The 22,772-nt window shown below is 43.6% G+C and overlaps 1 protein-coding gene across 1 annotated transcript in view; it reads left to right on the top strand.

The window, feature by feature from the left end:
• Nlk (nemo like kinase) overlaps nucleotides 1-22,772 on the top strand; it is a 122,834-nt gene that overhangs the window by 88,805 nt on the left and 11,257 nt on the right. The window contains exons 4-6 of the mRNA XM_051158059.1: nucleotides 15,827-15,933; nucleotides 17,715-17,800; nucleotides 19,979-20,188. Coding sequence (XP_051014016.1) covers nucleotides 15,827-15,933; nucleotides 17,715-17,800; nucleotides 19,979-20,188 — 403 coding nt within the window. The remainder of the gene's footprint in view (nucleotides 1-15,826; nucleotides 15,934-17,714; nucleotides 17,801-19,978; nucleotides 20,189-22,772) is intronic.

The following is a 22,772-nucleotide window of genomic DNA, read 5'->3' as shown; positions in this document are numbered from 1 at the left end:
TAATAGTGGCACCAGCCTCATTTGTTTTCAAGATTAAAATGAGACAATAGGCAGGAGAAGATTTGGAACAGTGTGTGGCAGTGAGTGCTGGGGCAGTGTGAGGAAAGGCCCATAGCGCTGAAACTCAGTGAAACTTCTGGAGCGTAGCAGTAAGCCTTTAGGTGTCTGGCATTAACATAAGCAATTGGGCCTCCTCCCTAGCCCCTGGTTTTTCAAGACAAGGTCTCTCTGTGTAGCCTTGGCTGTCTTAGACTCACTTTGTAGACCAGGCTGGCCTCGAACTCACAGCAATCTGCCTGCCTCTGCCTCCCGAGTGCTGGGATTAAAGGCGTGTGTTACCATGCCCAGCTTCCTTTTTTAAGAACATTTTTGTATTCTGGTTATACTTACCTGCTATTCCTCCCAGCCACACACCCCACCTTCCTACTTCTTAACAATTCTGTGACCTCTGGCTGTTTTATTTTAAAGATTTATTTATTTTATGTATATGAATACTTTGTTTGCATGTAAAGCTACACACCAAAATCGGTCACATACAGTCTTAGACAGTTGTGAGCCACCATGTGGGTTCTGGGAATTGAACTCTGGGCCTCTGGAAAACACCGTGTTCTTAATCACTAAGCCATCTTTCCAGCCCCCCGTTTTGTTTTTTTTACTGACCCATGGAGTCCAGTTTGTGCTGCCCATACATAATGGGTTTGGGGCCATCCATTGGCCTTCAGTCTGCTCGACAGAAGCCACACCCTTAAGCCATGGACTGTAAATAGCTCCCCCGTCCTACTGGGAAGGTGACTGGCTTGATCTTGTGTGGGTCTTGTGCAGGCAGCCACAGCTGCTGTGGATTCATGGGTGCCAGATGGGCTTTCCCAGATGTCTGGATATAGTGGGGAAGGTATTTAAGTTTTACGTTTTAAAGATTTGTTGTTGTTGTTGTTGTTGTTATGTGTATGTGTGTGTGTCTCTGTGTGGGGGCCCATAGAGGCTGCCCTGAAACTCAACATAGGTATTGGGAACTAAACTCAATCTTCTAGGGTAGCAGCAATTGCTCTTGATCTCTGAGCTGTCTTTCTAGCTCTGAGTTTTGTGGTTTCTTTTTTTTTTTTTTTTTCTTTTCTTTTTTAAATTATCTGTATACGTGTTGTGTGTATATAGGGAGGGTGTGTTCATGTAAGTGCAGATGCCCATGGAGACCAAAAAAGGCTCTGGATGCCCTGAAGTGGTTGTCAGCTGCCCAGTATGGTTGCTGGAGAATTAAAAAAAAAACTAATTTGTTTATTTTTATTTTGTGTGCATTGATGTTTTGCCTGCATGTATATCTGTGAGGGTGTTGGCTCCTCTGGAGCTGGAGTTACAGACATGTAAGCTGCCATGTGGGTGCTGGGAAGTGAACTCAGGTCCTCTGGAAGAGCAGCCAGTGCTCTTCACCTCTGAGCATCTCTCCAGTCGGGTCAGGGAGATGGCTCAGCAGTGAAGAGCAGTGGCTGCTCTTCCAGAGGACCCGGGTTGATTCTGTAACACCGTTCCTCTCTTTCTGTTGTCTGTGGGCATCAAGCTTTCATATGGTTCATGGACCTACATGCAGGCAAAACACCCATACTCATAAGTAAAATTTGTTTGTTTTTAGAAGAATTTAAAGGTGTTAGCTCTTAAATTGGAATGGACTGACTCTAGTACCTGTGTTCTTTTACCTGGGAGGTATGGTAGCCCTTCTGCGGTCCAGGCCGGATCCTCACTGGATCTTTCTTCCTGCTTTTCCCATCACTAAGTAGATCCATGGCATAAGTTGCTCTTGAACCTGAAATCTCAAGAACCTCCTCCCTGTAACAGTTGTCACATCTTCAGGACCCTTGCCAGCTCTTCCTGTCCACACGGGTTATCCAGGCTTTTAGTCTATGACTGAATCCTAAGGTTATTTTTAAAAGAAGTCATTTAAAAGTTCCGACCCAGTTGGAGTTTTTTCCTTCTCTCCCTAGTCACTGTAGTTGGAACAACATATTCACACCAGCTCTTTGAACCGCCTAGGTTCCAGGTGAAGGTGGGGGAAGGGCACCCCCACCCCCACCCCCACCCCACCCCCGTCTAGTCTTTTCACCTCTCTATGAAATACAAATGTCTCTCTAAAACTCCCCAGCTGGTCTGAAGGATCAAATCTACAAAGGCACAACTAATTTGAGCCTCTGAGAACCCTATTATCATCTCCCACACTGCTTAGCCTTCTGCTTAACCTTTGATTGTGAGCTGCCTGCCGGACTTAATTCAGGTGTGAGGGTTTAAGGAAACTCTCGGGACTGTATTTATTTCATCTCTTCTGTCAGATCCCACTGTTGTGACGCCATTTCTGGTTTTTTTTTTTTTAAGGTTGCTAGATACCAGGATGCGTGTGCTACGTGGGTACCTAGAGGTTTCAGGAGTCACTATAAATACATCAGATTCACCTTAATTGGAGGATATGGGGAATCAGTGGGGCGCTTAGCTACTTCACAGACCAGCTGTGTCTCCTGCTAGCAACTCAATTTGAGAGCAGTACCTCAGGAAACTTAATAGACCTAACACACTAGCACGAGCCTGTATTTTATCAGCATCCTCTTTATATCTAAGCCACTGGTTCTAATGCTTTCCTCTATGCATGTTGTTAAATATTAATACCCCTGGATGGCATAATTGGCCATAGGTCTAATGTTACATATCTAATTGGAACTCTTTTCCTCTTAGTGATACTTACTTGAGGAGGCAAGAAAACCAGATGGTAGAAAATAGCATTAGGTTATGCTGGGCCTGGTGGTGACATCTCCTTAGGAGGCTGAGGTAGAAACTTCAAGGCCTACCTGGACTACAAAGTAAGTTCCGGACCAGCTATTTTCACTACCTTTATCTGCATGGGGGAGGGGTGCTCACACAGAGGCCAAAGAACAACTTGCAGGAGTTGCTTGGTCTGGCCTGGCTGCAGGCGCCTTTGCCCACTGCACCTCTCTGCCGGCTCTGCGCTTGGTCTTGGATGTGTACAGTGTTCAGCTGCAAGGTGCTAACCTGTAGCTGTTACCACTCCTGAGCCCAGGAGTGCAGAGCCCTTCGCCATGGCAAGTTCCCTGAGTTCTCACAGAGATTAGATCTTATTAGAATTGATCTCTTTTTTGGTTTTCAGTTTATGTGAAACCAACTGTGTAGGCCTACTTACTTCTTAAAGTGACACATCCTGTAGAAAACATTTTTCTGGCACAAGAGCTTTTTGTCCATATGTGACTGAATTCTAAAAGAATGGTGAACATATTTTCCAGTACTAGAAAAATTCACATAAAACTACATTAATACGTGAACAGTGAGGGGCTGGAGAGATGGCTCAGCGGGTAAGAGCACTTCTGCTCTTCCAGAGGACCCGAGATCAATTCCCAGCAACCACATGGTGGCTCACAACCATCTATAATGTGATCTGATGCCCTCTTTGGCATGAAGATGTGCATGTAGATAGAGCACTCATTTTTTTTTTTAATATTTATTTATTATGTTTACATTATTTTGCCTGCATGTACCCCTGAATGCCAGAAGAGGGCACCAGAACTCATTATAGATGGTAGTGAGCCACCATGTGGTTGCTGGGAATTGAACTCAGGACCTCGGGAAGAGCAGGTGGCGCCCTTAACCTCTGAGCCATTTCTCCAGCCCCTAAAAAGTTTTTTTATATAGAGCACTCATATACATAAAAAATAAACTAAATCTTTTTCTAAAAGGAAAAGAAAATCCAAAAAAAGTACTTTAAAAAAAATGTGAGCTTACCTCTTGCACTTCTTACCCATCTCTCTCTCTCTCTCTCTCTCTCTCTCTCTCTCTCTCTCTCTCTCTCTCTCTCTCTCTCCCTCTCTCTCTCGGTACCCCTCCCTCCCTTCTCTCCCCATGCTCATACAATAAACCTTATATAATATTTTTTAAAATATGTGAACAGTGGGAGCTAGAGAGGTGAGCCATCTCAGTAGTTAAGAGTATCTACTGCAGAGTGAGTTCTGAGGCAACCAGGGCTACACACAGAGAAACCTTGCCCTGAAAAAACAAAGGGGGGGGGCTACCTAGTGTTCTTCTAGAGGGCCCAGGTTCAATTCCCACCTCCTACATGGTGGCTTACAGCCATATGTAACCCAGGTCTCAGGGGATCTGGCACCCTCTTCTGGTCTCCTTGGGCATCAAAGATGCATGTGGTACACAAATAATGCATGTAGGCAGAATATCCATACACATAAAAAATAAAAAGTGCACTGCAAAGCCAAAAAGTTAAAAAATTGTGAGTGAGTTGCCAGGAGAGGGCACATTTATAATCTCAGCATTTGGGAGGCTAAGACAACGAGGCCAGCCTGGGCTAAAGTGATGCCTCCCTTACTTAAGAATGAATACTTTTCCTTCTTCAGCAGTGATGTTCTTTTGAAATTGACTGGTTTTTCATTTTGAAATCACACTGGCTTAAAATGTGCCGTCAGTTCAGTTTCCTTTTTTCACTTGTGCTGTTTTACTTCACCTGCAGTCTTTTCCTACTGCACTCACCCCCCATACACACCTGACGAGAGACTGACAGACGACTAAGACCACAGTAGTCCTGAGTTCATATTCTGATCCCCTGCCCAGCTTGCTGACCTCTGACCTTGAGAAGGTTGCTGGATGTTTTTCCTGGTGACAGTGAAGATAACAGTCTTCTTACAGGTGGATGAATTATGTATGTAGAACATCTGGCACTGGTACTTAATAAAACTCCACCCTCCCCCTCGCTGTAAGGGTGACGATGACGACTGCCACCTCATTCCCTTGCCCTTTGTGACAGGTACTGTGATTCTAAGCCCAGTTGCCTAATCCTGGCAAGGACATCATTGTGCCTATTTTATAAGCACCGAAATGTGAAGAGTTATGTAACTTGCCATAGTACCAAGCTGGTAAATGGCAGAGGCAGGATGGTAACCCTGACCATTTTGGTTCCACATCACACCACCTTCCCACCGGCTCAATCTGTTTAGCTTCTCAGTTTTAAAGATCAGTTTCCAGGCCTTTTCCCTTCTGAAGTGTAATTATTTTGTTCTTAGCTTGTCATGTGGTTTTATATTTTTGGGGCTTGCTTCATTTTTTTTACAGACAGGTTATAGTTGAGACCGAGGGCTGGGCTCTAGTGCTAGAGGTCTGCTTCGAGCTAGGTGTGACCGTTGACTAGTTCAAGGAGCCTCCTGGCCCCCCTGCTCCTCTATGTAATGATTGTGGTAGTAGGACAGGATTCTTGCAGTTAGTGGGAATAGACAGCGCAAAATAAATTTAGGTGCATAACAAAATGTCAAGTATATAGCAACTGTTTTTCCTTTTTGGTCAAGCATCTGTGTCCATGTACAGAAAAATCCTGTTTCCTTGTTCTTGTTGCTTCATTTTATGTATCAATGTCTGTTTCTCTTCAGTCCCTTGAGACTGTTTGCTTTGCATTCGTCCATCTTTTTTCTCTGTCCTGTCATTGAACTAGCATGCTCTCTACACCCACTTGGTACCCAGTCAGTATTTATTGATGCTAATGATGATGGTTAAACAAAGATGCTCTTGGCATCAGTCCTGCAGCCTCTGAGACTGCGTAAGTAATCATGATTTCCTAAAAACAGAAAAGTACTCACTTTTCTTACTCTTCATAGAAGGCCAGAATTTGATGTCAGCATTTGTTTGTAAAGCAACTGTATCACCTTTTTTCCCCCAGAATTATCTTTGACACTTGGGGCAGTCAGGATTTCTGGCATGAAGCTGATTATCTTGCATTCTTAAATTACTTCCTAAAGTAGATGTAGCATCCTAGAGATGGGTTAAATAAATATCGATCAAAGTTCAGATTTGTTTTAATTGCAGCAAGCGGTTAGGGGAGGCTTAGCGTTGAGGTGTTTGCTGTTGGCTGCCAGGCTCTATATTCTTTTTCTAATCTTCACATACTCTTTCCTACTTTAAGAGAAAATTATACTGACCTGTTTCATTCTCAGCACCCCTCTTTTTTCCTCGCCCTCTCTGTCTCAACTCTTTTTCTTTTTTTTTTTTTTTTTTTTTTTTTTTTGGTTTTTCGAGACAGGGTCTCTCTGTGTAGCCTTGGCTGTCCTGGACTCACTTTGTAGACCAGGCTGGCCTCGAACTCACAGCGATCCGCCTGCCTCTGCCTCCCGAGTGCTGGGATTAAAGGCGTGCGCCACCACGCCCGGCTTTCAACTCTTTTTCTTGATCCCCAGCTTGATCCTCTGATTCTGTCCTGAGCAGCCTTTGTGGGAGTCTGGCAGGAAGTGCTGTTTGGTCACTGGGCGCTCAACTACACACACACACACACACACACACACACACACACACACACACACACACACACACACACACACACACGTGCGCGCGCGAATGTCCTGTTGTGGGGTTGAGTTTACAACCTATTACTCCTGATCTGTTTACATGATTTTTAAAGATGCTTCTTACTTAATCCTATGCAGCCTTTTGTGTCTGTGTAAGAACACACCCACATAGGCGCCGTTGCCTGTGGAGGTCAGAAGAGTTGGGCAACAGATTCCCTAGAGCTGGAGTTAGAGGTGACTGTAAGCTGCTCAACATGGGTGCTGGGAACAGAACTCAAGTCATCTAAAAGCGCCCTCTCTCTCGCCCTGTAATTTTCACGCCAAGATTATATTCAGTAAAGGGATTTTTTAGAAATGATATGTAAATGTCTTTTGCAGAGAAATACAAGATTGTGGCTGAAAAGGAAAGTTAATACTCTATATGTGACATTTCATTTGATAGAAAGGAAAGGTTGCTACCTGCTGTTTACTTTTCCTTTTTCCTTCTTTCTGTTTGATGGAGGGCTTGGGTTTGGGTCCTGAAGATTGAACTAGGGCCTTGCATGTGCTCTTCTACTGAGCTAAATTCCCAGCTCTTTCTGCTTTGAGATAGAGCCTCAGTCAGCCGTGCAGACTGGCCTTGAACTCACTATGTAGCACAGGCAGGCCTCAGAGTTGGTCCTGCTACATCAGCCTGCCTCCTGAGTAGCTAATGGCATCACTGTGCAATATCCTCAGCTCAAAGAGTTAACAGTGGTAATCAACCTTTTCTGTCCCCTGCCACTGCTGGGCAGGCAGTTCTTTACTAAGGTAAATCCCTAGTCCTGCTTTGATTTTTTTTTTTTTTGTTTTGTTTTTTTGTTTTTTTGTTTGTTTTTTGAGACAAGCTTTCTCTGTGTAGCCTTGGCTGTCCCTGGACTCACTTTGTAGACCAGGCTGGCCTCGAACTCACAGCGATCCACCTGCTTCTGCCTCCCGAGTGCTGGGATTAAAGGCGTGCGCCACCACCACCTGGCTCAACTTTGCCTTCTTATCAAAGGCTTGACTTAAATTTCTAATAATATAATTTATCATTTTTGTTCTGCTTTTCTATTAAGGGCTAATAGCCAACCCTTCTATCTTACCACAGTCCAAAAATTACCCTGGAATACCTTGCCTTTTTTTATATATATACATGAACACACATATGTAGGGGAGAGGAGCACACTCGTCTTCAGTTTCTGTCAAAAGTAATAGAGTCTGTGTAGTGATTTAAATAACCACATATGATTCATATAGATGGAGAGAAAAATCTTGCTTGAATTGTCAGAGTTAGTTTTATAATTTGACTAACAGGACAAAATGAATAAGGCTGGAGACACTGGATACTCAGGAGGTAGAAGTAGGCAAGGAAACAGTGAGGCAGACCTGTTTCCTGAGGTCCTCTCTAACCTTTGCTCGTTGTCAGTTCCCGGCAGGAGGGTGGCATCGTGTGACTGACAGCCTGATGTGCATCACTGAAAAGACCTAAGCATCATTGGAGCAGAGTGAGACTCAGTGTTGTGTCAGGCATCTTAGCCCCCCAGCCTCGGTATGTTATACTTGTAAATAGGAATAGTTGCAAATTAGATACAAATGAAATGACACAGGTGAATATAAGTTTTACATTTTTAAAAAAGAGAAAAAATACTTTTGTTTTCTTCTCATAACCTGTAACTAAAAGTACAGAATTCAGCTGTGCCTTATTTCAAAGTAGTCTGCAGTCTGGGTTGGTTTTTGTTTTCAATCTGACATAGGTTCCTTAAGAAGAAGGAACCTTAATTGAGGAAACGCCTCCATAACTTTGGCCTGGATGCCAGCCTGTGGGGGTGTTCTTCTCAACTGATGGTTGGTGTGGGAGGGCCCACATCTGGGCTGGTGATGGGAAAGCAGGCCAGTAAGCCGCATCTCTTCACAGCCTCTGCATCCTCTCCCACATCTGGGCTGGTGATGAGAAAGCAGGCCAGTAAGCCGCATCTCTTCACAGCCTCTGCATCCTTTCCCACATCTGGGCTCTGCTTTGAGCTCCTGCCCTGACTTCCCTACATGGGGCACTGTAAGCTATAGGATGCTCCCAAGTTGCTTGTGGCCATGCAGGCATTTGCTTGGTGGTGTTTGGGTAACAACATGAGATTGTAGGTGTATAAAACAAGCTCCCATGGGAAGCAGCTTGCCCAGCAGTCAGGAAGTCTCAGACCGTGGGCTGAAGTCATGGCCCAATAGTTTAGATACTTCTCTTCCCAAGAACTTGAGTTCAATTCCCAGTCCAGGCAGCTTCCCAGCCACCTGTAACTCCAGCTCTCTGACCCCTGCTGCAACTCATGTGCTCCTACTACCACTGCCTTGCTTGTAAAAATATGTGATAAGAAGAATAACAATAACAAAAATACATCTTTAAAAAATAGAAAGAGATGTAAGGTAGTCTTGGCTTTATCTGGTCTGGAAACGTGACCTTGGGTAACTCACATAAACTCTCTAGCCTGGGTTTGTGTGTCTACTAAGTAACATCCTCTGGTAACCAGCGCTTGAGAAAGCAGTAAAGAAGCTTGAGAGGTTAACTTTTAAAAAGAAATCAACTCCTTGAAGCACACAGAGTCCCTGGCTGAGCTGAGTCACACGCAGAGCCTGAGCTGCAGTGCCTGCTCCAAAGCCCCGACTATCACTGTTCATTTGCATCATTCGTGTTTCTGAAGCAAATCAGTACATTTTGAAATTCATATCTCATGGAGCTACTTAACTAATTGCTGCAATCAGCAGCAATTTATTTTACAGCAGGGCTGTTCAAATCATTCTGAGGTTGGCGCACCATGCACAGTGTGTTTTTAATGATCTTATTTTTAATGACAAGTTTTTATCTAGGAAATGGTTAATCTGCTAATATTCCCCTGGAAGTCTAAGCTCTGATTCTACGGGTCATCTTCCCCTGGTGATAACTTAAAAAGACCATAGCGAAGTCATTGACCCAGTAGGTACACCAGCTGTTAGAGAGGCTGTCCCATTTAGAAAGACCAGGAGAGGGTAATAGCACCCTGTTTTTACTCTTGTGTGGAGACCCTCATTAAATTACTCAAACAATAATCAGATAGATGGTGTTCAAGGTAATGACACCTCTGAGGCCCTGTCAAGAGAGCTTTATTTAATGTGCAACGGACCTGGAGTGATGCAGGTGCCTTTTCAGGCCCTCATTTAATTTAAGCTCCTTTAGTTGGCATGGCAACTAGTTTAGACATCTGGGAAACATTATGCTGGGGATTGAGACTGCAGAGGATTTTGCTAGAGCAAAGCAGAAACCTTATCATAACTCAGTATGTGTTACCTCTGGATTTTTGCAGATACAGTGCTAAATTTTCAAATTCAGGAATTGTGTTTTCCAAGAAAAATTTTAAATGTCCTGGTGGTTGGGTTGCTTTTTAAAGAACGCTCCATTCATGTACTGAAGACATGTTTCTCTTTAGAGTGTACTATGCAAAACGTAAAGCATGAAAAACTCATTTTCTGCTGTTTTAATTTAAAAAAAAAAAAAAAAAAAAAACCTCATCTGCCGGGCGTGGTGGTGCATACCTTTAATCCCAGCACTTGGGAGGCAGAGGCAGGCGGGATCGCTGTGAGTTCGAGGCCAGCCTGGTCTACAGAAAGAATCCACGACAGCCAAGGCTATACAGAGAAACCATGTCTGGAAAAACAAAAACAAACAAACAACAACAACAAAACCCTCATCTTAAACTTTTCAGTGTTGTAAGGGAGTAAGGACATTTCTCCACAAAGGTGAGCAGAAAAGTGTTGAAGTGGACAGGAGCTCTGTGTTGTTTTGCCTAGATTTCTACTTAGCTAGAATTTATTCAGCCTGTCATTGTTTTAGGAACAAGACATAATAAGCATTCATTTTAATTTCTCCTTAAACATCTTCCTAGAAGCTTGGCTGAAAGGGTTTTCAAGTTCCTGGAGACAAGGCTATGGTGATGGAGCAGCTTGGGCTCAGCAGAAGAAATGCCCGCTGGTTTATGCTGTGTGAGGGCTGTGCGTGTGAATTTGTGGTCTTAGTTCGGAAGACCTGACTTGTTTAAAGCCATCCTCTTTTTAGCAGCATGGAATCTTGTTGCCAAACAGTATTCCAGTTTATCCAAATCTATTAAGTGTGAGCGTCATCTCGACTTGGTGTCTGTAACCCTGAATGAAATGTCATTATTTCTTTCAGAAAGGAGTATTTAGTTATAAGGAACTGTTTGGCTGCAGCGATAGCTCAGCATGAGTGCTTCCTGCTCTCCAGGAGCGCCTGTGTTCACACCAGCTGGATCAGATGCCCCCTTCTGGCTTCCATGGGCACCTGCACACACCTGCCATTACTTCACACCAACACACAGAACTGATCCTGGCCCTTTCTCTCCTTCCTTGGAAAAGGCAGTCACTGTTAGTAGAAAGCACACAAGGCCCTTCCCACTGTTCCTGGCTTTTATGTCAGCTTGTTCCTCTTCTAAGTTCAAGGAAGATTTACCAGGTGCCAGCACTGTGCCTTCACCCTGATAACGTGAGCATGAAGCTGTTGCCCTTCTGCTGGCATGCGTATCAGCTGTCACATCAACACAGCTTTCCGGAGTCACAGCTGGGCTGCCAGTCCTCGGAACAGAAGGCAGAATAGATAGAGCCTGCTCTTTATCCAGGCATGAAACGCACGTTCAGTGCTGGAGGAGAAAGCTGTGAGTAGAGTTGGCCGACGTGGCAGACATTCCGCAGAGATAAGGGCCTCAGTGTGTCCTCTCTTTAGGACTTGTCTTCTCTGAATAAAACCCCAGCTTGACAACCGCCCTACTCCGTTTGGGCCGCTGTAAAGAATACTGAAATCTGCATGGATTATAAATGACAGCAATCTTTTCTGGAGGTTGGGAATTCAGAGGTGATGGATTTGATGTCTGACCAAGGCCTTCTTCCTGCTGCAGTCTTTCTTCATTGTAACCTGTGACTAACGAGCTCCCTCGGGTCTCCTTTATGGGGACACTAATCCCATTCACAAGGGCTCTGCCCTCATAACCTTATCACCTCCCAAAGGCCCTTACCGTTAGGATTTCAGCATGGGAGGTTTGGGGGGCGGGGGACAACAAAATTCACACCATTGGAACACAATAATGGTGCCTGCGCAGGCTCCTCTGTGGAGTGTTCCTTTCCTTGATCTCTAGAACTTAGAGGTCCAGCACTGTCGGGACTGAAGCCAGGAGTCAGGACACACTGTAACCCCAGCACTGGGGAGGCTAGAGCAGGATGAAAGTGGAGGCAAGCCTGGACCATACGTAGTGAGGCCTTGTCTAAAAATTTTGAGTGTGTCTCTGCTTTAATCTGGTGCAGAATTGTAGTGGTTTTCTATTTCTGTCCTGTGATTAATATTTCTTAGGGAAAAATTAGCACATACATAAGGGTTAATGTTCTTAATATTAGAAAACAGCTTTACAAGTGAAAATGTCTTACACAGTTAGAAAATACAGCAAAGTGGCCGGGCATGTGGCTGAGCTGCGAGAGTGCTTGAGTAGTGTCTTAGGGTTACTATTGCTATGGTAAACACCAGGATCAGAGACAAGCTGGGCAGGAAAGGGTTTATGTGCCTTATGCTTCCACATCACTGTGCATCGTGGTAGGAAGTCACGACCTGAACTCAAACAGGGTAGGAGCAGATGCAGAGGCCATGGAGGGTGCTGCTCCCTGGCTTGCTCCCCATGGCCTGTTCAGCCTGCTTTCTTATAGAACCCAGGACCACCAGCCAGGGCTGGCCCCACCCACCATGGACTGGGCCCTCCCACATCAGTCACTAATTGAGAAAGTACCCTACAGGCTTGCTTGGCTGCAGCTGGATCTTAAGGCATTTTCTCACTGAGGCTCCCTCCTCTCAAAAGTAGTCAGCACATCTAGCATGTGTAAGCCCCTGCCCGGGAGCAAGGCATAGTGCTCATCAGCACCCAGCACTGAGGAGGTGGGGGCAAGAACAGGAATTCAAGGTCATCCTCAGCTTCATAGTGAGGTCGAGGTCCTTTTTGAGACAAGAGAGCCTATCTCAAAAAAAAAAATAAAATAAAATAAAATAAGGATTGGGGAGATGACTCCATGGATGGGTAAAGTGCTTTTCTGAGTTCAGGGGCCCAGAACCCAAGGTTACCATCTGCTATGGAGTTGGGCCAGCCTGGGCTGTGTGAGATCCTGTGAGAAAAGAAATTGGGAAAGGGCCCGATTGGCTCTCGCTGCTGTGTTCTTTCTCCCTCTCCTGCTCGCACGCACGTGTGCCATTCTCAGCCTGAGATTGCCAGTTGTCATTCTTCACTGCAGCTGTACTAAAGTGATAGTAAATGATTGAATGTTCAGATCTAAGAAGCAGAGGCCTAAGCTGACTGTAGTGAGAACACAAAACAGGTTGATTCTTATGGGATGTAAAAAAAAAAAAAAGCCCAGAATTGGAGGCACCAGGTGTCTCCTGGAAAGCAGGGATGCAGCCGAATCACCAAGGACTGATTACAGGCCTGTGAGGGAAGAAGCAAGACGCGACACCGTCCTCTAGTCTGCAGGAGAGTCCAAGATTGTCTCTTGGACACAGCACGCTCTTCACCTCACTCACACAGGACGCTGGCAGCACAGCCTGTGTTTCTAATATGGCTCTTTTCTGGGAAAATGAATTCACCTGAGATCCACACACAATTGAGGTACCCTTTGATAGCAGTAACATAAGGCTTCAAGAGCAGCTCATGACATAGGATAAAAGATGAATGGTTTTTAAAGCACTTAATATAAAAGACCGCAATAGCATGAGAAACTGCTCACTATATTTTAAACTTCAAAATGATGTACTATAGTTCTACTTGAAGAAATCAACCAGATTGACATAAAGCTGTATATAATGCTTGTTTCAAGGTTGTTTAAAATAGTAAAAAAAGAATTAAAGATAGCAGAGTTTTAACAGTGGTAGATTAAGTGAAAAATCTGGAGATGACTGTAGTAGCATAAACCTATATTTCCAGTACTTAGAAGATAAAGGGAGGATAAGAAATTTAAGGTCATCTGCTACAGACTGAATCCAAAGCCAGCCTGAGGTACATGAGATATCTTATTTATATGTGAGTGCTCTATCTGCATGTACACCTGCACGCCAGAAGAGGGCACCAGACCTCGTTGTAAATGGTTGTGAGCCATCATGTAGTTGCTAGGAATTTAGCTCAGGGCCCCTGGAAGAGCAGACAGTGCTCCTAACCACTGAGCCATCTCTCCAGACCCCTAAAATGTGTAGCCCAGGCTGGCAGCTAACTGGTGATCCTCTTGCCTCCGCCTCCTTCAGCAAATTCTACAGGTGTGCACCACCGCAACTAGTCAGACTGTCTTAAAACAAAAAGGTGGCCTTAGTTCAAAAAAGGTGGAGTCCTGGGTAGTTCTTACCTCTCATTTACCTACTTTTCTGAAAAGAACGTTTTTGTTTTGATTTGATTTTGGTTTTTTTTCCCCCCCAGGGGGAAAAAATCTAAGAAAACTTAAAAATACACCAAAAGTAGAGATAGGAATATATAACTCCTGGGATGCTCAGCTTCAACAAATAGACATTTTTTTTCCAGTTGTCTCTGTTCCTACCCCACCCTTTGAGACAGGGCTGAAGTATTTTAAAATAGATTCCAAGCATCATTATTTAACCCTATAAATGCTTAAACATTGCATATCTGATAAGGATCCTTATCAGAACATAATGCGCGTGTCATTACGGCATCTAATGACATCACTTTATTCCTCCTACCCATCCATAATGGCCTCCGAGGTCTCTCTTTGAACCAGCTTTGAAGTGGAGCCCACATCTTTGTGCTTGGTAATTGAGTCTCTTGGGTTCTCTTCTGTCCCAAGCATTTCTTCCTGCCTTCCCTCCCTCCATCACATGCACTTCCCAAAAGGCAAGCAGGAGAACTTAGTGAGTTAGGCTGACAGTGGTTGCTCTCTCTGGGGAGGGGAGTAGGGCTTGGTTAATGTGAGCTCTTCAAAAGTGACCAGTGCCAACGTATCCCAGCACTCAGGAAGCAGAGACCAGGTGGATCTCTGTGAGTTCAAGGCCAGCCAGAGCTATATAGACCCTGTCTTTAAAAAAGAAGAAAAAAGCCATAATTACTCACACTACCTCCTACCAGGGCAGCACTGGGCATGAGTATGTCTCCAGGGTATTTGCAGCCCTCTCTGCTTAAGGCCTGCTTACAGAAACAAACATTGTATTCTCTGTACAATAAATTAAATGCCAGTGTGTATTTAAAAACAAAAACGTTTGTTCTGGCTGCTGTATTTGAGGGCTCTGGGGTCTTCATGCAGAGCAGTGGCAGCAGGTGTGATGAGAAGAGGCCTAATTGTGACTTACCTCTGCAAAACCAGCAGGACTTTCTCGTGGAGAGAGAGATACCAAGGATGGCTAAATAAAGCTTTGCGTTTGGTGGTGTGAGAGAAAGGAGTAGGCTGGACTTGAATATTCAGGAGGGTGAATGTGGTAACGAAAAGGGCTGAGGATCAAGCCTGGGGTGCTTCGGCATTCAGAGGGAAGGAAAGGAGAAGGGACAGAAGAGCCAGAGCCACAGCCATCTAGAGCAGGAAAGCCTCCCAAGTGTCCGCTGGGTGTCTGGAAGCAGCTCTGGGAAGGGGCAGTTTTCAACCACGTGTCAGATGTTAGCACAGATTCTCCCTCTTCTGTGTTGTGTGTGTGTCTTTTCTCGCTCACTTTAAAAGCTGTGTGTGAAGTGAAGGTTATCTAAAGAAACATTTCAATGAGTTTTTAACTGCACACAGAGTAAAGTATAAGCCTATTCTAATAAAAAAAAAAGTAGATCAAAAAGGGGGTTCCTTAATGTCTGTAACATTTATGTGTCTTGTAAAAAGTCTGAATTCCACCTCCCCATGGCTCACCAGTCTCCAGCTTTTGATCACCTGCCACGTATCAGTTGAACAAAAACCTGAGACTGCAGCTGAGTCCTGAGCTCAGCAACAGGCTTCATAAACATGCAGAGTTAACCAAGTGGAAGGTTACGTCGTTCTGAATCCGGGAGGCTTGGGTTTGAATTTACCAATTCTTGTGCTTTGGCCAGTACCATACTTTACAAAGTCCTTCAGCCACAGTTGATGGGGGGGATTGTGATCTTTTTTGCTGGTGGTTTAAGATGGGATTGCCAACCCCCTTTTCAATTTAAAGAACACTCCGGTTATTCACAAACCTTGAGACTAACAGGCCTTTACACTTTGCCTGGGCCTGGTGGTTTTTTAAAGCATTTATTTTTAATTTTCTCTTGTGTGTGGTAATTGTAAGGAGATCACTTGGTTGTTTACTTCAGTTCTTAAACATGTAAATTGTTTTAATGTAAGCTCTGTTTAATCTTTTAGTTGCTGGAATTGTCACCTTTATAGGGCTGTCTTCAAGCTTCCCGCCTTGAGAACAGAAGTTACCCTTTAACTCTGTTGGCGACACTGAGGGGGTTGGGGGCCAGTTCTCTGCTTATTCCTTAACTTACACTTCGAAGATACGTTGTCACAGAATTGATGCAGAGTGACCTACATAAAATTATCGTCTCTCCTCAGCCACTCAGCTCAGATCATGTCAAAGTTTTTCTTTATCAGATTTTACGAGGTAAGATTTCTATTTATCAAGAAAAAGGCAGCATGGTGGTATAGATGATTCATTTTGCTCTTTGTTTGAACTTTACTCTGGCCTTCCAAGCCTTCCCCCAACCCACTTTGGCTTGTTTCAGCCAAAGTTTTTTCACAATTTTTGTATTGATGTTAAGAGGTGTGGGGTTTAGAGGTGCTAGGTGTTGAACTTGGATTCTGTCACATACCTGTCTGTTAACAAGAGGCTTTTATGGTGGCCAAATGTTTTTTGGGTTTTTTTGGTTTTTTTGTTTGTTTTCCCATTCGGGCACAGAAGGCAGACAAGTGGATTAATCTAGGAAGGCAGGTAAACAAAGGTTTGTCATAAATCGTACTAACTGCCTTTAGCTCTTCACAGAGTATAGCATCAGATAACTAAGTTAAAAAGTGACTGTCCGCCTGGTCTACAAAGTGAGTTCCAGGACAGCCAGGGCTACACACAGAGAAACCCTGTCTCGAAAAAAAAGTGACTGTCCTCTATGGAAGACATTCATCCTTCAAAACAATTATTGGTGAGCTTGTCTAAATATTGCCTGCCATAGCTGAGTCCTGCTCAATTCAACATGACCCTTAAAACCCAAACCCAAAGCAGAAGGAGAAGGCAGCAGAGACTGCCTGTGAAGAGCACAGCCCTGACTGAGAAGCAATTTAGGCCAGTATGGTTAATCCCTCCCTCCACTAGCCATCAGCTGTGTCCCGAGATCTGCCGTGACAAAGTTATCTAAAGATGAAACCACTTCCTTATCTGGTGAAATACATTTTTTCACAGAATTAATAGAGTTAAATTCTACAAAGAAATTGAAAACCAATGTCTTTCAAGGATCGAAACACATAAGTGGTATTACAACAACAAACAAGTTCACCACGGATAGATTTGTAGATTTTCTGTGGTCGAAGGAAATGGGAGAAATTCTTGGCTCATTTACAGTTGTAAAGAATGTGTTTTACTACTGTTTGTTTGTTTAATTGATTTGGTTTGGTTTTTTGGAGACAGGGTTTCTCTATGTAGCCTTTGGCTGTCCTGTGATCGCTTTGTAGACCAGGCTGGCCTTGAACTCAGAGAGCTCTGCCTGCCTTGCTTCTGCCTCCCCAAGTGCTAGGATCACAGGTGTGCGCCACTGAGCCCAGCTTACACTTTATTTTAAAAAGAAATCAGTATACGATTGTGACTTACAGTGGTACTGAAAACCAGTCTTTTAAGATGTCAGAAAATATTTTGAGATGATTAAGTGCTTTCGGCTGTCAGTAGTGGCAAGCACTGCTGACAGATCTGGGCAGGTCCTTGAGTTTTGTCCTGTCACTGAAATGCTTATCTCTGGAAAGGTCTCCTGTAGGTTAATGGGAACTTCTTTGTTGGAGCAGGTTCAGAGTCACAGGCTGGGAGTATCACTAGCAGAACTCCGTCCAGGAGCCACACTGAGGAGCAGCTCAGGGATACGTGTGTGGCCAGCCTTAACTCATGGGCCTGACAGACTTACCTATACTTCAAGCCATGTAATTTTTTAAATTATAGACATTGTCTCTGGCATGCGCAAACCTTGTGACATTTTACTGCAACAAAAATAAGGTGTTTTGAAGGGGACTAAGCCAGCGTTTAGTAATATTCTTTTTTTTTTTTTTTTAAGTGTTTAGTAATATTCTTTAGCTTTTGTTTAGGGGATAATTTTTAATCTTCTAGTTGGTTTTCATTTAAGGTCTTTCATGTAAGGTTTTCAAGTAAAAGGAATGAAGTATCTGCAGTGAAATGTGTTTGTGTTTCAGGTTTGAAATATCTCCATTCAGCTGGCATTTTACACCGAGACATTAAGCCAGGGAATCTCCTTGTGAACAGCAACTGTGTTCTGAAGGTAGCTCTTCAGTTATTTACTGTCCTGGGAAATCAAATATCTGGCTCAAGAGCATCATTTTTCCTACTTCACCGGAAGTATGGAGAACAATTTTCTTCAGCCCCATCACTCATCAAGGCCGTTGGAACTAATTTGTGGTCTTGGCGCCCCCCCCCCCCCCCCACATGTTTTGCTTCTGTTTTCAACTCTACAATGAGAATTATAATGCCTCTAAAGAGAATGGCAATCTTTCAAAAACTAATATCCTCTCACATTGTTCCATATTATAAGACGTGTCTACCAGGAGGGTTAGACTCTTAGCCTCTGCCTCTGTGACAGTGGGGTGTGGTTTGGGAAGGTGTCTGCATCTTGCATGGCTAGCATCACTGTATGCTGTTGGGCTGCAGGAGCAAAAGGCCGCGCAGGCGTGCTTACAAGGCATGCGCACCTAGCGGATGTATTCCTACAATATGGTAGTCAAATCAATCCTCCCTCCCAGAGAAAATTTATATTTAATAATCCCCAAAGCTCGGTTTAGGCAATAGGAAGAGACCATGTCTCAAAATATAACAAAGCTACACATGTGTTTGTATGATAGGAACCACAGTGTTTCAGAAGTAAAGGCAAGATGTTAAAAAAACAAAACACCACCAAAACAAGTGTCCCTAAATCTCAAGTCATCAACTTCATTTTTACTATTTTTCCTGGTTCCTACTGCCTGTTGTCCTTTGTTAGTTAAAAGAGACTCACTAACAGCAAAATCCACAGTGTGCATTGCTCATACCTCTAATCTACAAATATATTTTCCAAATTCCTGAATAGTGGGGTTCCATCATAGTTTTCCTCGTCATAGAAACTAGAAATAGGGGCTGAAGCGGACTCAGTGGTTAAGAAAGTTTATAATTCAGGTTCCAGAGGATTCAATGACTCTTCTGACCTCTGAGTTCCTGCATACATGTGGTATGCATACACACAAATTTAAATGTTTTTTAAAAGAAAAACAGAAGCTGGCTGGCACATGCCTTTATTCCCATCACTTGGGAGGCAGAAGCAATTGTATCTCTGAGTTCAAGGCCAGCCTGGTCTACAGAGTGAGTTCCAGGATAACCAGGGCTACACAGAGAAACACTGTAAAAAAAAAAAAAAAAGAAAGAAAGAAAGAAAAAGAAAATTTGAAATAAAAACTTAGGATTGCACCTTCTCTGTAAGCTAATGGAAGTTCACTTCCCGGTGGCCAGTTCGTACGGAGCTCCAGGCTGCAGTGGTTAACTTAGCATTTCAGCTGGCCCATTAAAACGGAAACAACTGATTTCTCAGTGTTGCCTACTTACAAAATAATCAAGACTGTTAGTATTACATAAGTGTTGTCAGTTAAAGAAATATTAAAGCCAAGTATATAAATAAGTTTGTTTTTATTTTAAATGCATTCTTTGAGCTGTGGATCAATTCTCCTTAAAAGCTGGTGGGCTGTGCTGCGTGTCAGTGACAGTCCTTCATTACGTCTGCAGAGAGCCTGCCCCTGTTAACTACGGCAAGATAAAGCACTTGCTATTGATGTTCTCCTTGAAAGTAGCTGATAACACGGGTTCATTCTTTTGTTTCCAAAGGAAAATTAATTGCCCTAGAGTCTTCCCCAGTGTTCCTTTTGTATGTCTGAGTTCCTCCTCCTGCCACTTCTTAATGTTTAAACAGGGCTTGTGATCCGTAACTGTATGTATTTGCCCTATTTATTATTTATTTTGGAGGCAGGTCTCACTGTGTAGCCCTCACACAGTGAGGCCCGAAACTCACTATGTAGACCAAGACCAAAACCTGATCTCCATAACTCATTTTAGTTAAAAAAATGTTTTTAAGCCAGGCGTGGTGGCGCCCACCTTTAATCCCAGCACTCGGAGGCAGAGGCAGGCGGATCGCAGTGATTCTGAGGCCAGCCTGGTCTACAAAGAGAGTCAAGGACAGGCAGGACTACAAGGGAAACTCAATCAAGTTTCCTTCTTCTCAGATATGTCTTTGTTTTGTAAGCAGGACACTGGGCTTGGTGGTGCATGCCTAAGATCCCAGCGCTTGGGAAGTACAGGACAGAAGATGAGGCGTTGAAGGCCATCCTCAGCTGTGTAGCAAGCTTAAAGCTGCGCTGTCTCAAAAATGAACGAAAGATGGCAGGTGTCTGCTTGATAATATCCTGTCTTTTCTATTTAGATTTGTGATTTTGGATTGGCCAGAGTGGAAGAATTAGATGAATCCCGTCATATGACTCAGGAAGTCGTTACTCAGTATTACCGGGCTCCGGAGATCCTGATGGGCAGCCGGCATTACAGCAACGCTATTGACATCTGGTCTGTCGGGTGCATCTTTGCAGAACTACTGGGCCGAAGAATATTGTTTCAGGCACAGAGTCCCATTCAGCAGGTGTGATTGCACTTCACTGCTGCATTTTGCTTTTAATTCTACAATAGATTTGAAGGGAAAACCATCTTGCACACATCTTGAGTTTATTCATTATACTGTCTTAATTGACTTTTAGCAAATTCAGGTTCACTCGAAAGCCAGAAAGTTATAAAGTCAGAGATTGCAGAGGTTCATTCTGCAAGTTAGGAGCTTATTAGAGAAAGTGTTGACTTTACCACATGCACTGGTGCATAGCAGCAGACTCAGCTCTGTAGTTGCGTAAGTACGGTCTTGAGTTGTTAGGAGGCCTCTGTTCTTCCAGCCGAATCGCAATCGTTTGAAAATGTATTTGATGACTTTGCATACTTCTCCTCTGTGCACCTTCAGTGTTGATTTCTTCAAATCTGAATGTTTAGAAAAAAGTTTGTTTTTATAATTGGGCTAAAATATTTAGATACAGCTAGAACACCAGAAGATAATTAAAATTTAGCCTTAAAAAATCATTTGCAAGCCAGGCGTGGTGGCGTACGCCTTTTTATCCCAGCACTTGGGAGGCAGAGGCAGGCAGATCTCTGTAAGTTCAAGGCCAGCCTGGTCTACAAAACTACAAAACAAGTCCAGAACAGCCAGGGCTACACAGAGAAATCCTGTCTCAAAAACTCAAAAATAAAAAATAAGTAAGTAAATAAAAATGAAGAAGAGGGCTGGAGAGATGGCTCAGAGGTTAAGAGCACTGCCTGACCTTCCAAAGGTCCTGAGTTCAATTCCCAGCAACCACATGGTGGCTCACAGCCATCTATAATGAGATCTGGTGCCCTCTTCTGGCCTACAGGTGTACATGCAGCAAGAGTACTGTATGCATAATAATAAATAAATAAATCTTTTTTAAAAGAAGAAGGAGAAGAAGAAAGGAGTTAGGGGAGCTGCAGAGATAACTCAATGGTTAAGACCACTTACTGTTCTTCAGAAGACCTGAATTTGGTTCCCAGCATCCATGTCTGGTGGCACGCAGTTGCCTGTAACTTAAGCTCAGAGGGCTCTAACGGCTCTGACCTCTGAGGGTACTTGCACTTAAGTACACACACACACACACACACACAATTAAAAATAGTAAAAAATAAGCCAGGCGAGGTGGCACATGTCCTTAATCCCAGGACTTGGGAGGCAGAGGCAGGCGGATCACTGTGAGTTCGAGACCAGCCTGGTCTACAAAGTGAGTCTAGGATAGCCAAGGCTACACAGAGAAACCCTGTCTCAAAAAAACAAAAAACAAACAAACAAACAAACCAAAAAACCAAAAAATAATAATTTTTTAGGTTTGAAAACTAATTGAAGGCGGCATGGTGCACACACCTTGACTCCTTGTACTTAGGAGGCAGAGGCAGGTGGATCTTTATGAGTTTGAAGCCATCCTGGTCTACATAGAGATTTCCAGACCAACCAGGCTTATATAGTGAGACCCTGTCTTCTAAGAAAACACAACAAACAAAAGAACTGTTAGTGTTAAGAGACCAGGATGCACCTATATGGCAGCTCACAACTGTCTGAACTGTCTGGCAGGAGTTCTGACACACTCTGGCCGCCTCAGGCACTGCATACATTTGTTGCACAGACATACATGCAGAAAAAATACTCATAAAATAATAACTGTTTAGAGCTAAGTGGGTATATGTGAAGTAGTCATTTCCTCTTGCATTCTCTGTCTTTGAGAAATAAATGCACTGAGCACCTGTGCAGCCGACTTCATCAAAGTGTTCCTCTTCCGTGGATCTATCCCACTTTAGACAATTTTCTGGCTATACCCATCAGTGTAGTTGTTAGAGCCCTGCCAGTAGCCACACTCCCTCAGAGAGCTGTCCAGAGGTCTTACCTGCAGTGGAAGGCAAGCTTCTCAAGCACTTCCATTACCCAGATACTGGTGCTGATGGCTACTCTGTGGATTAGATGAGTGTAGAAAGTGGTGATCTCCGGGCATGAATTTCCCGTCCTCGGGGGATCCAAATGAAATATTGCTGTTAATTAGGTCATGGAGTCATAACAATTTCAGCAGCAGAAAATTGGTGAGGTGTTTTGCTACCTACAAAGGCTGGTTTACAGGAACACCATTGTATCAGTCTTTTATCATGCCCAGCTAGATTTGTGTGGCATTATAGTTTTCTAAGTTCCCCATTTTTGGCAATGTAAAAGATTTCTAGAATGTAACAGATATGTGTTAGTCCCAACATTAAGTGCTTAGCCTGTATTTCAGGCGTGAATGCTTTGGATGTTTATCGTATTGCATGTATCTGATGCGTAGATTAGCCTCTTGAAGAGCTTAAATCCATTTGAAGCATTAAAACAATTCATTAACTGTTTGAAAAGAATAGTCCTTAGCCACTGTCTGCAAAGATTATAAATGCAGTAGTCTTAAATCAGTGGGGCATACCGACACAGACCCTAACGTTACTCTAGTGTTCAAACACTACACTTTCCATGGATGTAGCCCAGCTTGGCCTCAAACTCACAATGCTCCCCTCTTAGCCCCGCAGGTTATAGAATTACAGGAACATACCACCTAACCCGATTTAAAACAGAACAAAACGAAAAGGCCAGAAAGTACAAGAAA

Source organism: Acomys russatus, chromosome 16, assembly GCF_903995435.1.
Source record: "Acomys russatus chromosome 16, mAcoRus1.1, whole genome shotgun sequence".
NCBI classification, from domain to species: domain Eukaryota; kingdom Metazoa; phylum Chordata; class Mammalia; order Rodentia; family Muridae; genus Acomys; species Acomys russatus.
Note: the sequence above shows the minus strand (reverse complement) of the source record. Positions and strands in the feature narration are given on the sequence as shown.